The sequence below is a fragment of the Gopherus flavomarginatus genome, chromosome 3 (genome assembly GCF_025201925.1).
Source record: "Gopherus flavomarginatus isolate rGopFla2 chromosome 3, rGopFla2.mat.asm, whole genome shotgun sequence".
Taxonomy (NCBI): Eukaryota; Metazoa; Chordata; order Testudines; family Testudinidae; genus Gopherus; species Gopherus flavomarginatus.
In genome coordinates, this window is record NC_066619.1 from 280924523 (window position 1) to 280941641 (window position 17119).

The window sequence follows — 17119 nt, forward strand, 5'->3', positions numbered from 1 at the left end:
CACAGCATCTAAAAAGCCTACAGGAGCACTGATTGCAGTCCCTACAGTATCTCAGAAACAAGACACTCTTGTCCATCTTACAAAGTGCATGCCCCCAACCCTTTTACTCTTCATGATATGGCTATGTTAGCCACGCACATTTTGAACTTAACACCACACTTTAAAACTTCACAAAAAAACCTGAACATATGATTTTCAAGGCAATGTAAATCAAAACCAGCTTTCATCTGAATACAGGTTATTTCCATGCTATATTTAAACCTTCTTTCCACAGCAGTTTGCAAAATGTTTTAACAACAGAATGAGAACACATTCCCTTCCACCAAAAAATTGTTTCATGATGAAAAATAGCTGAATAATTTTTGCTCAAAACCATTTTAAAAAAACCCTTCACTGTCAAGCTCAGACCAAGCCTGGAAAATGTAAGCCCAAAAGATCAATATCTGAGCAATCGAGAACAAGAGGGAGGAATGGAAACAGTTATACGCTAACTATAGTGGTCACTGCTGCTCATTATCATTACACCCAAGTGCAGGTTCCACACTCTGAATTTTCTGCCTGAGCTTAGACTGCTCTGGACCCTACCCATATGAAAGACAACCACGTCTGAAGCCCAAGTCTTCTTGGATTTATCTGGACATACTCGCATACTCAATTTGCTATGGAGTATTCTGTAGCGAAGAGTTCTCACTCTGAATATGCTGTGACATGTTTTAAAAATAAAGTTTGAATTACAGGTAGCACCGGTGAGCCTTTTCAGCCATCTTGTTGAAAAGATCATTTCTAATGGCACAATCATTGGTGCACTACGCAAGACATAGTTTCCAGTCTACTTTAACAGTAAAAATATTAAAACACTCAAATTTCTCTTTGAATTTTTAAACCAAGCAACATAGAAAAAAAATCCCAACAGTGGTGTCCACAAACCTGCTTTGCAGTTTGTCGGAGCCAGTCTTTTATATCCTCTTCCTTAAGAGAGCAACCAATGAATACAAGGAAGCACTCTTGCTGAACGCTACGATCTCTGTTATCATTTCTTGAATCAGGAGGAGTAGGCCCCTCCTGAACAGGCACAAGGCTTAATGAATTAGATGCTGTATTATGACAGACTTCTATCATCTTATCAGAATCTACCAAAAAGAGAAGACATTTTCTTTAAACATTGGGCTGATATAGCTGACTTATCTCAATTATTTTAACAGGTAGCATATGTGCATAGATGCGTATGGTTCCTTTACAAACCAAACAACTACAAATTATATATTTTAGTATTCTCAGAGTAGGTGAAAACAAGCAGTGTAATCTCAAGACCATGCATACGAAGTAGACTACAGTTACCTGAAAACTTAACTTTGCCCAAAATGTGGTATATGTTTCCAGAAAAAGGACTTGACTTAATTGATGACTTAATTGCTGTATGAAATAAAAATAAAAAGAGGTTATTCAACTTATTTCTCTTTTACCTGGCGCAGCTCATTCAGAGTAGTTCACCTTGGCTAGCGGTAGAAGCTTAGAGTCCCAATCTCTAAACAATGCACTTCATACTATTCGCTATCCTACATCCCTTGAAGCCCACACTATTCACAACTTCTCTTCCCTATGGGGGAGAAAAGGATATATGCTCAAAGGGTATTATAACAAAGTATCCCTCCCACATAATTGACTCTTACTGTGGAGAGAAAGAAGATTCGCAGAAAAGAAATTTTTAAAAGTGACAGATGGAAAGACATTATTTCTACTCTAAAGAACATATTCACTCTAACAGCAGTCTGATTTTGTAATCATTGCAAAGAATGATTATATAAAGTTACAAGGTCACTATCCTTTAACACAAGAAAACAGAAGGAAAATGTTTATTTCAACTTAGAAAAAGCTTCTAAGTATTGAAGTCTATGGGATAATTACCCTCAAGTGGTTTGACTGCATACTAAATGTTAGATTTAATATTAAAAGATTACACTTATTTAAACAAGGTCATGAGTCTTTTCAAGCAGCAAAATTGCCCTGTGGCACCTTAAAGACCAGGGGTAGGCAACCTATGGCATACGTGCCAAAGGCAGCATGCGAGCTGATTCTAAGTGGCACTCACATGCCCAGGTCCTGCCACCGTTCTGGAGGGCTCTGCATTTTAATTTAATTTTAAATGAAGCATTTAAACGTTCTTAAACATTTTAAAAACCTTATTTATTTTACATACAACAATAGTTTAGTTATATATTATAGACTTATAGAAAGAGCCCTTCTAAGAACGTTAAAATGTTTTACTGGCACGCGAAACCTGAAATCAGAGTGAATAAATGAAGACTCGGCACGCCACTTCTGAAAGGTTGCCAATCCCGGTTAGACTAACAGACGTATTCGAGCATGAGCTTTCATGGTGAATACACACTTCGTAGGATGCGGAAGTGGGTATTCACCCACGAAAGCTCAGGCTCCAATACGTCTGTTAGTCTATAAGGTGCCACAGGACTCTTTGCTGCTTTTACAGATCCAGACTAACACGGCTACCTCTCTGATACTTGAGTCTTTTTAAGTTTCCAGAATAGACAAGGAAGTCAAAATCCATAGCATATGAAGTATTTTAAAGAGAAGAAATTACATTCTAAATAAAAATTCACATTATTCATGATTAGCATAGCACAGGGTCTCCCTACACTAAACACCTACAATATTTTAAATCTTAAAGGTCACCAAAAAACATTTTTACCTTTACATTTGGTCACAAATCGTGTTTTTTCCAGAGGACGGCTAAACCACACACAGATCTGAACCATTGGTGGAAAGACAGAACCAGCTCCAAACTTACCATCATACCTTTTTAACAAAAAAAGGGAAATCAACTTGATTTGCCAAAGATACTTTTGATTTTGTTTCCCCAGTCTTCATGTGAGCTATCAAAGTTCCTGAAAGTGTCTATTATCATGCTTTATCTGCTTTTTATCTAACAGGTTTCTAAAAATGAAGAATATTAGTTATTTTAACAACAGAGAAGCTTTCATGAAGAGAAATACTAAATTCATTGCATGCAAGAAGAGAAATACAAACTGTAAACAAGGTAAGAATTATATATGTAATTTTGTATCACGATTGATATCAGGAACCACTTCAATGAAGTTTCTGCTGTTAGCACTTTTTTCCCCTAGGTGCACTACATTAAGAGAGAGAATGCCAGCATCAAGAGGTTTGAAACAGTCTCTTCTCCAACCCAATCCTGTTCCCTTTGGAGTGATATGTGATCTACAAGAAGGCTTACCCTTACATAACTGCATGCTGGTTTACTTAAGAAGCCTCTCTCAAACCCAATTTGGAGTCAAGGTATAATTAATTCTGAACAAGAAGCATAGAAGCTGTTCTGGACTGACAGAGTATGTTGGCTGAAGTGCTGCACACTATGCCTCCAATGCTCGAAATGTAACTAGACAACTGAATTGGTCAGGATTTGTGATTGGTGCCAGGTTGGCAGATCCGGAGAACGAAGTCCTCTATTTGCCACACAGACACAGCACAGATGGTAGCAACAACATACCATCCCCAGCAATGTGTTGCAAGCCTGAACGGTAGAAAATATCACTAGGTGTTAAAATGGAGTTCTGTTTCCATGAATTTTCTGTCCTCTGCCGCTGCCAATCAAGAATGCACATATTCCACTGGGAATAACTGTCTTCTAGTAACTGAAATGATACCACTAGATCATTTCATTTAGGCTGAACAGATGTCAGACTGATTCTACTTCAAGTCAGTATTGCCCTACTCCTCTTATTCTCACAAGGCTAGCTCTTGCTCTCATGGAAATTAATAGCAATTTTACCACCCATTTAAAAGGCAACAGAAGAGGATCCTAAGTAGGCAAAGGATGGCACTAGTGGATCTAAAAAGACTACTCACAAGTTCTTAGAAAAAGACATTTACAAAGTGATTGGTCTACATGTATGAACTGTTTTGAAAATATAAGCTAGTGGAGCTTTTAAAATCCTTCATATGTTAATTAAAAAATGCTTTTTTATTATTTCTCAATTACGATACTTGCCAGCCAGGATACATTAAATAGCGAGCTCTCATCATCTGAGGATTTGAAAAACTGCTTTCAGAGAGAATTAGCTCAATATCATCATTCCTATTAAAAAGATAAGGTTGAGATTTTTAATTTACAGAATATAGTAACAATGGCTATTTATCTGTAAACTATTTACATAAATTAGGATATGCTAATCAGATTGCAATAGAATAATTTTATGTTTACTATTTATGGTACATTAAAATATTCTCAATTTTCCAGATATTAAAAGTTTTTGTAAAAAACAAAACAAAACAAAAACCAAAACCAAACACCAAGAGTTCTCTACTCAACTAATTTTTATTTGCAACTAGAATACAAGTAAATATACTAAATAAAATATATAACACAGCAAAAAAGCCCTAATAGGAACTTCACAGGATCCTCAATTCAACTTTTATTGATGTTGAGTAGGACTTACTCATTGAGTTTGGTCCCATTCAAGTTGAGTGGATTTACTCATTCATGCTGCTCAGTGTGTGTACAGGTTGCACAATTGAGCTCTAATGGAACAAATATTAATATAAACCTACAATCTGTAGAAAGATAATTTTACTTAATTGCTGTATAAAGAAAAACCTAACATGAAAATTACTCTGCAAATGAAAAGATACATCCATTTTAAACCTTAACATTTCCTAAATCATACTGTATTATTTCTAGCTTATGGCCATTTAATGTCTTCCTTTGACACTTAAATCCTTAGTGAATCATGCTGTATTAGAACATCTGGTTGAAGTGTAGATGACATTCTTAAAATATCAAAATTGTAAGAACTGATGAGGTATTCTGTTATCAGGGAAGTAATGACTAAGAAAAATAAGCATTTTTCTGGTTTACATACTAAGTCAACTTTCTGTTCATAGGTGAAAGTCAAAAAGGATCAGCTTTTCTTGTAAGAGTTTCCCATTTTTAGAACAGAAAGTTGAAAACCATAAAGAACTGGAAGCTATTATTACCTAGTTACGAGGCCATTTTCTGCCAAGATAAATGAAACAGCAGGATTTGCTGCTCGTATGAGGCTCTGAAGTTGTACCAGGAGTGGGTGTCTCTGCTCTGTAGTATGACTTGTGAAGACCACATTGCTCACCAATCCTGCATGAGGAAATTGGGGAACAGTTCACTCAAATAATGACGACATTGATAGAGAACAAACATACATACATACATATGCTGGTAAAGTGGTATAGCAAAAATATTTTTCCAGATCGTAACTGTTGACCAGTATATGCTGGCTAGCATATATATATACATGGAGCAGTGTATTTATGCAAGAATGCATTAAGCCAGGGGCAGGCAAACTATGGCCCTGGAGCCCTTCCGATGTTTTAATCCAGCCCTCGAGCTCCTGCCGGGGAGTGGGGTCTGAGGCTTGCCCCACTCTGGCACTCCAGCCAGGGGCTTGCCCCGCTCTGCATGTGCTGTGGCTCTGCGCAGCTCCCCGAAGTAGCAGTATGTCCCCCTTCCGCCTCCTATGCATAGGGTCACAGCCAAGGGACTCTGCAGCTCCCATAGGTTAGAAACCATGGCCAATGGGAGCTGCAGAGTGGCACCTGCAGACAGGGCAGTGCCCCAAGTCGCCTGGCTGTGCCTCCGTGTAGGAGGCGGAGGGGGGACATGCCGCTGCTTCCGGGAGCTGCCTTGCTTGAGCTAAGTGCCACCTGGAGCCTGTACCCCTGACCCCTTCCCATACCCCAAACCCTTGCCCCTACCCTGATCCCCCTTCCACCCTCAGAACCCCTTTGTCTCAGCCCAGAGCACCCTCCTGCATCCCCAACCCCTCATCCCCAGCCCAGAGCCTGCAACCCCAGCTGGAGCCCTCAGCCCCTCCCGCACTCCAATCACCAATTTCATGAGCACTCGTGACCTGCTATACGATTTCCATACCCAGATGTGGCCCTCGGCCCAAAAAAGTTGGCCCACGTCTGCATTAAGCACCAACAACATCAAGCACAAATATATTAATAGTGAAACGGCCTAAACTGGCTATACCATAATCCTGTTCACTTTATGCTAAGTATCCCATAACACTTTTAATTTGCTTAAATAAATACATTGCCTAAGCAGATAGAACAAATTTATCTTGATTTTGATCAGTTTCCTATGTCTTAGTACAAGCTAGAGAAGTACCTTCACAGAGCAGTACCTGAAATGCTAATATCCAAAACAAAGAAAGAAGGAACTGAACAACTAGTTAGGGAATTGGGACAAACTAATGGGTTGGAATTTAGTGACATGTAAAGAGTTGTGTAACCTGCAAAAAATCTTCATAAAAATAACACCAGCTGAAACATGCAACTTTGGCAGCACTCCATCTGTATAAAGTGTATATAATGTCACTGCATGAAAGTCTCCTGGAGACTGGTATCATACACAGAACCTTTTCCCTATGCAATATTATTATTGGCTTAGAGCAATAAACCTGACTGACACTAGTTATTTTGCCTCTTGAATATATTTCATAATGAATCAAAGTATGGTCAAGCCATTGACGACTCAGTTTATCAACGGTAATTTGTATTTGTTTGCATCTCACCGCAATAAGGAAAGCTTATTAAAAATGAGAAAATCTAAAGCTGATAGCATTTTAAACAAGTTATGTGGAACAATCAACAGATGTAATTATTCTGAATTATTAATCATTTATATTGCAGTATCTTCTAGGGGCCAAGGAGGTGAGGTGATGTTGGTATGTGTGTGTGGGGGGGAAGAGTTGTCAGTTGTGTCAGGCATTATACAAATATACAGAAAATAAATCCCTGAAGTCCAACAATCTTACAACCCGAAAAAGACAAGACATCATAGGTTGCAGTTAGAAAGAGGGAATAGCGTATTCAGGAAATAAGATTATTCCTATTTGGGCCCCCACCCCAGAAACACTTCAGTATGCGCTTAACTTTACTTATCTGTGTAAAGTTCTGCACATAAGCAAGCACTTGTTTGTGACTATTTAGTGTACAGTTCAACCAGAATACAGTTGTTTGATAGTCAAAAAGGAGAGAAGTTTAGAGGAGAAAATCCTCTATTCTTAAATGGAGAGTAACCATTGGTAGGTATTTCCACCTTAGAGAAGCCAAACAACAACTGGATAACAGCAATTAAGTCATACAAAGCTACTGTCGCCATCATGCTGCTCATACTTAATTGTTATATGAGTACCAATATTCCCCACCGGTCTTACAAGCAGTTAAAATATTCACCACTTTGCAGTGGTGGTCTTTAGTGGAAAGAGTTTTGGAGGGACAAGGCAGAAAGTGATACATAACCAGTGTTCTGTATCAATGTCCAGAGGTATTGTTACAGTCTCCTACACTACATAAAATGGAGGGTTTCAAAACCAATCACTTAAAGAATGTTACTCTGTGAAGGGTACTGTATTCTACTCACTCGGACTTGGAACTGTGGAGTTCTAATCTCAGCTCTCCCATTGACTGTAGGACCCTGATCAACATACTGTGCCACTCTAACTCAGCTTCCCCATCTGTAAAATGGGGATATTTACCTCCCTCACAATGAAGCTCTGAGGCTCAATCTTGTGAAGTGCTCTGAAGACTAAGAATCACTACTACTTTTGATGCAGCAAAGGGAAGTCTTAGTTCCATGAGAAATTTCTAAGAGATCTATCATCCCGCTGTTCAAATGACAGTGCTAGTCAAGGCCAGTAGTTCTCATCCAGAGGTACATGTACCCCTGGGGGTACACGGAGGTTTTCCAAGGGGTACAACTCATCTAGATATTTGTCTACTTTTACATGAGGCTACATAAAAAGCACAGCAAAGCCTATACGAAATTTTAGTTTGTACTGACGAGTTGTTTATACTGCTCTGTATACTATACACTGAAATGTACATACAGTATTTATATTTCAATTGATTTATTTTACAATTATATGGTAAAAATAAGTAAGCAAGCAATTTTTCAGTAATAGTGTGCTGTGATGCTTATATTTTTATGTCTGATTTTGTAAGCAAGTAGTTTTTATGTGAGGTGTAACTTGGGATTACTCAAGACAAATTAGACTCCAGAAAGTGGTACAGTTGTCTGGAAAGGTTGAAAGTCAGTGGTCTACGCTATCTTTGGGTGAGGGAAGAAGGGATTTGACACCTGTCCTATCCCTCTGCATTTCTGCCAGTTGAGTCACATCTGCATGCCTTTCAGGAAAGGTGCTGATGACCTCTGCAGTAAATCATCATCTTCAGATACAATACTGATACTGCAACATTTTCAGAATAAGGAGATTAAAGTAGGAGAAATAAAGGGATCCTCATGTCTCTAAATCTTCATTTTCACTGTACATGTAAATTTGACAGTGATTAGGCTGCTGGAATGCTAAGACTCAACAGCTTATCATGCTGACCAATATTGTCTCATTGTTTCCTTGTATTCTCCCGTCTGTCAGTATCCATATTGTTTGTTTCTACTTCTTGAGGCAGAGACTGTCATGTCCGTGCAGCACCTAATGCCAGAGGGTCCTAGTCAAAAGAAAGGGCTCCTAGGCACTATGATAATACAAAATAAGAAGAAAAAAAGTTGACTTTATCATATGCTGCCTGTGTATACAAATGTACCTTCTTCTGTAGTCTAGAGTTCACATGGACATGGATTTATCTAGTGGAATTAGCCCACTTGCTCCTTTCAAAGCCCCATTACAGTAGAACTCCTAGGTATGATTTTTTATAATATTTAAATTACTAAGAAACTTTACTGCCAAACTACCTAGGACCTCAGACAACCTGCGTGTGTGTGTGGGGAGGGGAGAGGCAGATGATGTAGGGGTAGGAGTCTGAATCTTTGGATTCCTGTGACTCAGCAACTCTTAAACACTGAAATTACTAATATGGTGCAGCTCTCTACAGTTGCTGGGGTAGATTTTTCTAAATATGACTCTTCCTTTGGCAACTGACAGCAGGATTCCTGCAGATTTTTAATGATTTGGTGGTATCATTCAATAGAAGCCAAGTTTGATCAGTTAGTGCAAGAACCAATTTAAAAGAAATAAAGGGGAAGGAAAAAGCCAATTTAATAAAATTGGACTTAAAGAAAAACAAACATTTAAGACTCATGGCAAGCTCAATACACATACGTTCGGCCATACCATTTTAGATATGAGACTTCGGACAGTCAGACTATTGTCACTTTTAGAGACAAATTAGAACCTTTCTATTTTCAAAATGGTTCTTTTAGACACCAAGTTAGCATTCTACTCCATTACAGTTCCACAAGATGCCATAAATGAGGATAACAGCTGGAAAAGTACTAGTGGGACACCTAACTTCATTGAGTCTAACCCTGGAGAAAAGTAAAAGTAACAGACTTCAGCTGGTGCTGCCATAAAGAGAAATTCCCTCTTTAAAATCATGAGGCTATCCATTCTCCCAGACTTAGGGCTAAACAACAGTTACTATTTTCATCTACAGGAACTTTCCTGGATTTGAATACAGAAGATGCCCTTTTACACCTGGTGAACAAATACAGCATGGAGACAAATTACAGATTAAATGGGAACCAGCTGCTGCTCTGTAGCAAATGCCTTCTGAAGGGAATCAGAAATAACATCCTAGCTTCTATCACCAACAAGCCTTGGGCACCAGAACCAATTTTATTAAGGGAAAGAATGTTGGCTGGCATATTGGTGTTATCCCCCTCTCTCTTTTCTTAAAAAACCACAGGGACCATTAATTTCTGAGTAGAATTAGAACTGAAGGAACTTTTAATACCTCACCCAAGGGATGACGGAACATAGGGTGCAAGATCCCCAGTAACTCCCAGGCTGTAGTACTGAACTTGAAAATTCCCTCATGTCCCGAGTCCAATTTATAAACTATTTCAGGCATTTCCCCTATACCATGAACACTAACATGAGACAAAATAGAGGATACTTGCAAGAGCAAACCATTTAAGTAGAAATACTTATGGTGGAAGGTCAGAATTGGACCTTCTAATATCTTTATCTCAAGAGGTTCTTAGACTAATTTGAGACCCATCAAAAATTGGGATTGAGAGGCTGAAGGATATAACAGCAAGCACAGGGAACTTCAGTCAAACTCAGAGATACACTTACAAGTTACTATGTGGCTCGTACAAATGACCTGAAAGGTAAAATGTAGACCCAACCACCACCACAGGTTTGTTCATAAGAGCACATGTTGGATATTTTCTTTTTAAAAAATTTCCCCATTTAATTGGCGCCACCAAATGGATAACTTGCATATTGCTGCTTTACACTGGTAGTTCATAATTTTGATTGAAAACAAATTAACTTACTAATATGTGTAAGTGACGCAGCACCATAGCTGTGCACCTGAAACCAGCATTACAGACAAAACTACCACCAGGATTGAAAAGAATGAGAAAATAGGCAAGGATTAAAAACAAAGTTAAAAAGAAAGAGATTGACTTTCAGATATCAGGTTGAATTTGCAGGCTACCAAAAAGATCTTCCATTTGGAACTTAAATAACAATTTTCTTGACAAGGCATGAGAAGGGACAGAACACAGCTCATATCCACAGCTGTTCCGACTTCCCACTGTGACCAGAGAAAATAGTAGTAAACACGTTTTTGTTTCAAAGCAAGCAGACGTAATGGAACACAGCCACAAAACAGATCTTTTGAACGTGGTGCCATTTTTAATCACTTTTCAGAGTAGAACCAAAGGCTAATACTGTATTAAAGCAGAATATTTCTTATTTAGCTATAGCTACTGGACAACAATCTACTTTCACAAGCTTTTTCAGTAGTAAGAAAAAGAAATAACTGTTGTAGATTTTAATGAAATTTCAATACTTACTTTTATGCAAATGACTTTCATAAGTCAATATTCATATTGTACACATTTTTACTCAGTTCTGAGAGTCCAATGCAAAAGGACATTGGCTGACTGAAAATTAGTATAGATTTTTCTGTGATGTCTAGAGCAGCAGTGCCTAACCTGTGGCTCCCAAGGGCGTCAGGAAGAAGATTGACACTGCTGCAATCAACGTTGACCCTGGTACTCCAGCGCTTTGAGAAGGTCGAGTTAAGTTGACTGGAGAGCATCGCCCGTTGATGCAGCGCAGTGAAGACACCAGGGTAAGTCAACCTAAGCTATGTTAACTCAAGCTATGTTATTCACGTAGCTGGAGGAGCATACCTTAGGTTGACTTACCCCAGTAGGGAAGACAAGCCCTTTGATTATGAATAAAAAAAAGGTGATCCTCGAGCAGTGTTCCTTCTAATTTTTTTACATCCACATGCAGAAGGAATTTTGTTATGTGCACCAATATGAAGGTGATGTGTGACATCACTTTGATATTGGTACACATAACAGAATTCATGTGGTGGGGTGGGGCTGACAGGTTTGGAGTGTGGGAGGGGGCTCAGGGCTGGGGCAGAGGGTTGGGGTATGGCGGAATGAGGGCTCTGGCTGGTGGTGAGGGATCTGCAGTGGGCTGGGGATGAAGGGTTTAGGGTGTGGAAAGAGGCTTGGGGCTGAGGCAATAGGGTTAGAGTGCGGGGTGGGCTCTGGGGTGGGGCTGGGGTTGAGGGGTTTGGGGTGCAGGTTACCCTAGGGTTGCGGTGGGGAGAAATGACTCCCCGCAGCAGCTTGGTTCTGGGGCAGAGGGACCTCTCTCTGGCCTCAGCAGCTCCAGCGGCCTGGCCCTGGCCAAGGGAGGGGCACCTCTCCCCAGGCAGTGGTAGGTCCATGCTGGGGTGGTAGGGAGGAGAATCTCTCCCTGCCCCAGCCCTGACCTCTGTGTGGCTTAATAGACAGCTGAGCAGCTTAGAGGGAACTTAAAGCAGAGCATGGCTCATGGACTTTAAAACTGAAGCATCTGAATCATTCCTGTTTGTGACAGGAAGTTGGGGGAAATGGGGTACAGGGGCTCAGGGTGGAAAGAAGGAAGAAAGTGGGAGGACACCTTTCACTGCCCTGCTCACATGAGCTCTGATCTGCTTCCCCACTGCCCCCTACCTGCTGCATCACAAAGGAGGTAAAAAAAAGAGACTAGCTTGAAGTTGCACCAGGCTACAAGAGCATGGCTGACTCTGCCTGAGCCTAAGGGGTGCCCAGGAAAGGACGACTCCCCTTGCCTACACTGAGGTCCAGGAGAGGAGGACATTAGTAGAAACCAAGAACTAATAGCTAGTTTTAGCTTGCTGATTCTCTGTCAGAGCCCAGGTTACAGCAGTCAGGAGGCTGTTCTACAGTGTGCCAGCTGACAACAGGCCCCGAGAGACCACACTGTATCTACAGATAGTTGGAATGCCTTATGCTCCAGCCATTCCTCCCTCCCAAGCTATCTGTTGTGGAGAGAGAGGCATCGAAGACAGCTATGCAGGACAAAGAATGCACCTCAAACTATTGATACTGGCCTCTTAACTGTTTTGCAAAATACACGTTTACTCTTCAGGCTGAAAAGTCAGAAATCATTGGTCCAGGCAATGTTTAAAGCCCAGGTATTGACAGGTTTCGTTCTGCATCATTTCCCAAAGAAGCAAAGTTTATTTACCTTGTGAACACTGATCCAGGAATTTAGGAAAAAGGAATCTGGAAAACAAAAGAAGAAATCTTAATGTTAAAAATCACAGTACGAACAGATGCTCTCTACCAACAGTTACCCAATACTATCTATTTCTAGAAGGCTTCTATTGTTGGCATTTATACTAACCATGAACCAAATTCCAGCATGCTTTTCATTTCCCAGAAGCTTCACTGTGAAAGCTTATTAGCACTGAACCACATGTAACTCTTGTTTCATATGCAGAACCTTTCAGAAGTGATGCCAAATACAAAAAATGTGCTAGGATAATTGGAATAATCAACACACATGTCTTTAACTTAGTAAGGTGCTAGAAGTAACTGGGGTATACCCTGAAAAACAGGAGGAAGAAACTAGGTCAGATAAGAAAGGCCTGTAATAGTTAGGTATTTCCACTTGTGGTAAATAGCTAATATATAAAAGCAGATAGTTTTTATAATCACTTTGGAACAGCAAGTGTCAGCTGCAAACCTGCTCCCAGGACTGAATGCAGTCTTAACCTTTTCTGTATAGCACTGATTTATCTTTCATTAATAAGCTGATTGGGCCTGGGTACCTGACATCTAATTAATAATCTAAATTGAGCCCTAAGACAAGCATAATCCTTGTGTCAAGTTTGAAGACTTCCAATCGTTTGAACAATGTCTACTATTAGACTTAACATGGCATCACCACCCTGTCCCATCTTCAAGCCTTCTTTTATGCTATCCCATGGCATGGAATAGCGTTCCAAGTCATGTTTACTAAGTGCTTTCCCTGCCTGTAAGCACTTTTGGAAAACAAATCTATTTTATGAAGCTTTCTTGTTTCCGGGACTACTTTCAGTCTGTTTGCTCTATCTGGTATTACACTGAGTTAATTAGTAAAAGACTGGTATATACTTTGAAAAGGTACAGTGTTAAACATGAGTTATTGTTGTGCTTCCAGTTTGTACCTTTAGAACACATCACAAGCTTTTTAGGGCAGAATTCATATCTGGTCTATTTTACCCGTTGGAACAGTACCATATGTACTTCTGGCATTATATCAACAATCACAGTAGTGACACCATTTATCAACTTTATCAAACCTGTAATGAGCTCAATTAGAGGAGTAATATTCTGGAACAAAAAAAAGCCCTCCATTATCAGGCACTGTAGATGACTTAGCCGTAGAGCTTGAATTAATTGGATACCTACAGTAATTAAACTTGGGAGGACAAGAGGTTCTGTTTGTAAATATAAAAGGTTCCAATCGGACAGCAAGACACAATCTACTCTTCTGGAACCATCAGAGCTTCCATACTCAGAAAGACTGATCGCAACATAAAGCCATTTTAGGTCTGCCAGATTCTGTACTTTTGCAAGCTCTTATAGAAGGAAGCTTCAAAGTGAGACAGAAATAGGCACTACATGGGCTATGTCTTTGCCATCAACAGCTACTTCACTTCAGGAGATAACCTGCAATTCTTTCATCATACTCTTAATAAAATATTTATAGTAATAACCTTCATTTGTGGTTAACATTACCTATGTCAAATTAAAAGATTATGGCGGAGGCACTTGGTATTTACTCAAAGAGACAGAATTCATCTGCTTACTGAGATCATAAATAGCTGTAAAAATGGTGTGTAGTGTTTATATCTAGGGCCACAAAGCCTTCAAAGTCTTCAAATCAGCTCTGTTCCACATCCCTTGAAAAGCATTTTAACAAAGTATCAAGATTTTGTCATCTCTGCAGTTTGGGTTGGGCACATAGGAAGAGTTTATGAAGTGTAATTTGCTATTTAAAGTTTTAGTTGCTTGGCTGCATGCCAATTTTTTAAAAATAATCTAAGAAGTGCAACTAACACTTCCAGAATTTCCTCTCCCATTTTTTGTCACTATATTCCGTAAAATTGGAAACCGAGAACCAAGAAAATTCACATCTTGAATGTGCAGTGTCTTCATTTGATAGCTGACTTTAAGAAAACAAAAAGTAGTAATTAATCAGGTACCCAAACTGAAATAAAATTTTCTTATTATCTGGCCTTATGAAGGATAACAAAGTTTCACTGAAGAATCACTGCAATGATTTATGTGCTTTGTAAAGATCCACAGCTATAAACTGTTTTTTCGTTTGTTTCTACGTGATCCACATATGACAGCATTAATTTCTTTTTCCAACTTAAACCTTTTGAGAACAAAATTTTGCTTTTCCAGAGGATGACAATCCCACATTAAATATGTAAGTCAAGCTGCACTTAAAAGCTCTGTTAAAATGATATAAACTCAAAATGAGAACATTTCGTGAAGTTACAACACAACACAATAAGCCAACTCAGCTGTGCACAAGCAACATAGCATAATATGGTTGCATTAATCTCACAAGATGATAGAACAGACCCAGCTATATATACACAAGAAATACGCAAAACAATTGAGATTTTAAAATGTACCTATGTTCCATATAGCAGCTAAGTGGTTCTACGCAAGTAGAAATTGTTCCTATGATGAAAGAGGACTTCACGTCAGGGTCAGGGTGAGTCTGCAGTGCCTGTACAACATCAATAACATCTGTATATCTGCAAAGAGAACAAAGTGAAGTGTGAAGTGACAGAAATACAAGAACCATGTCAACAACTAATCAAAATAAATTACTAGAGTTCTAAGAAAATGTTTGTTACACAATTCAGTATGCAAGAAATTCAGGCATTCAGACATTTACTTACACAAAGGAAACAGAAGTGCCATCAGAAATTACTGACAGCTACTGCACAAAGCACCATTATAAACTTAACACTGCATAAGTGTAAACTTCTGCTTTCAAGAGGCACAGAAACAAGAAGATAGGAAGAAATTCACATTATGCCTTCTGCAAATGATGTGCATGTTAACTGAAGACTTAGAGGAAACACAATACATTTTATTGAAGTCCAAATTGTAGGTTTTGTAAAGAAAGGAAGTACAAAACCCAATGCCAACAGAAATGTTTCTCTGACATTTCTTTAAGAAGAATTCCAACTTAAACATTCCACTTGAATTGAAATATTCCTCCATTGTGTTTGTAACTCAACATTGTACTAGTGCATGGGAACAAAACAAATGAAATTAACTCAACTGAGTTTATTGAAAAGTATTTACTTTTAGGCAAATTATAATTTATCCTCTCTTTTACTGGCATTAAAAAAAGTCCTCAAATTATATTAACAATTGGGTTTCTCTGTACTAGTCGATGCCCAGAGTTCAGCTCCCAACAAAATGTAGGAAGTCTAAGATCTACCAGTGCACGCTGCAAACTTTTTAGAATTCCCTAGTGTAGATTCAGCTTGAGACTTTTGGCAAATCCTTCTGATTCAAGACTGACCACCTCCCACCATGGTGTTAATGTGTGCTGTTGAAGTGGTCATCTTTAAGATAATGTATATAAAAAAAGAGATTCTATCCACTCATGTTCATTAAAGATCTAATAGCTTTTCCCCCACATGACTAGGCATATTTACATGAAATTGAACTTGACCAAGGCCTACTTAAAATTCCTGCAACAGTTTTAACTGAATATGGTTTTGTTCTTCACCACCAGTTCTAAACCAGAATTTCAGAGTTTGCATGCTCTGCAGGGCACAATCCGCTCTGGATCACAGAGAGTATGAGGGGATGACATTTTAGATTTGGTTTTGGATGTAATTTACCTTGATTCCAGTAAGGTATTTGATATGGGTCCACATGGGGAGTTATTAAATTGGAAAAGATGGGTATCAACATGAAAATTGAAAGGTGGATAAGGAAATGGTTAAAGGGGAGACTACAACGGGTCATACTGAAAGGTGAACACTCAGGCTGGAAGGAGGTTACTAGTAGAGTTCCTCAGGAATCGGTTTTGGGACCAATCTTATTTAATCTTTTTATTACTGACCTTGGCACAAAAAGTGGGGATCTGCTAATAAAGTCAGCTGATGACACACAACTGGGCAGTATTGCTAACATACAGAAGGACTGGGATGTCATACAGGAAGATCAAGGTGACCTTGTAAACTGGAGTAATAGTAATAGGATGAAATTAAATAGTAAAAAGTGCAAGGTCATGCATTTAGGGATTAATAACAAGAATTTTAGTTATAAATTGGGGACACATCAGTTGGAAGTATTGGCTGACCACAGGATGTCTATGAGCCACCAATGTGATATGACTGTGAAAAAAGCTAATTTGGTCTTGAGATGCATCGGGCAAGATATTTCCAGTAAAGAAAAGGAGGTCTTAGTACCGTTATACAAGCCACTGGTGAGACCTCATCTGGAATATTGTGTGCAGTTCTGGTCTCCCATGTTTAAGAAGGATGAATTCAAACTGGAACAGGTACAGAGAAGGGATACTAGGATGATCCGAGGAATGGAAAACCTGTCTTACGAAAGGAGATTCAAAGAGCTTGGCTTGTTTAGCCTAACCAAAAGAAGGTTGAGGGGGGATACGACTGGTCTCTAAGTATATCAGAGGGATAAATATCAGAGGGAGAGGAATTATTTAGGCTTAGTACCAATGTGGACACAAGAACTAATGGATATAAACTGGCCATCAGGAAGTTTAGA

General features: G+C 39.1%; 1 protein-coding gene across 1 annotated transcript in view; it reads right to left on the bottom strand.

The window, feature by feature from the left end:
* Positions 1-17119, bottom strand: part of DNAAF9 (dynein axonemal assembly factor 9) — a 148211-nt gene that overhangs the window by 21123 nt on the left and 109969 nt on the right. Inside the window, exons 28-34 of the mRNA XM_050943301.1 lie at positions 14992-15117; positions 12546-12583; positions 5014-5149; positions 4028-4114; positions 2708-2814; positions 1339-1413; positions 928-1130 (exon numbers count right to left, since the gene is read on the bottom strand). Coding sequence (XP_050799258.1) covers positions 928-1130; positions 1339-1413; positions 2708-2814; positions 4028-4114; positions 5014-5149; positions 12546-12583; positions 14992-15117 — 772 coding nt within the window. The remainder of the gene's footprint in view (positions 1-927; positions 1131-1338; positions 1414-2707; positions 2815-4027; positions 4115-5013; positions 5150-12545; positions 12584-14991; positions 15118-17119) is intronic.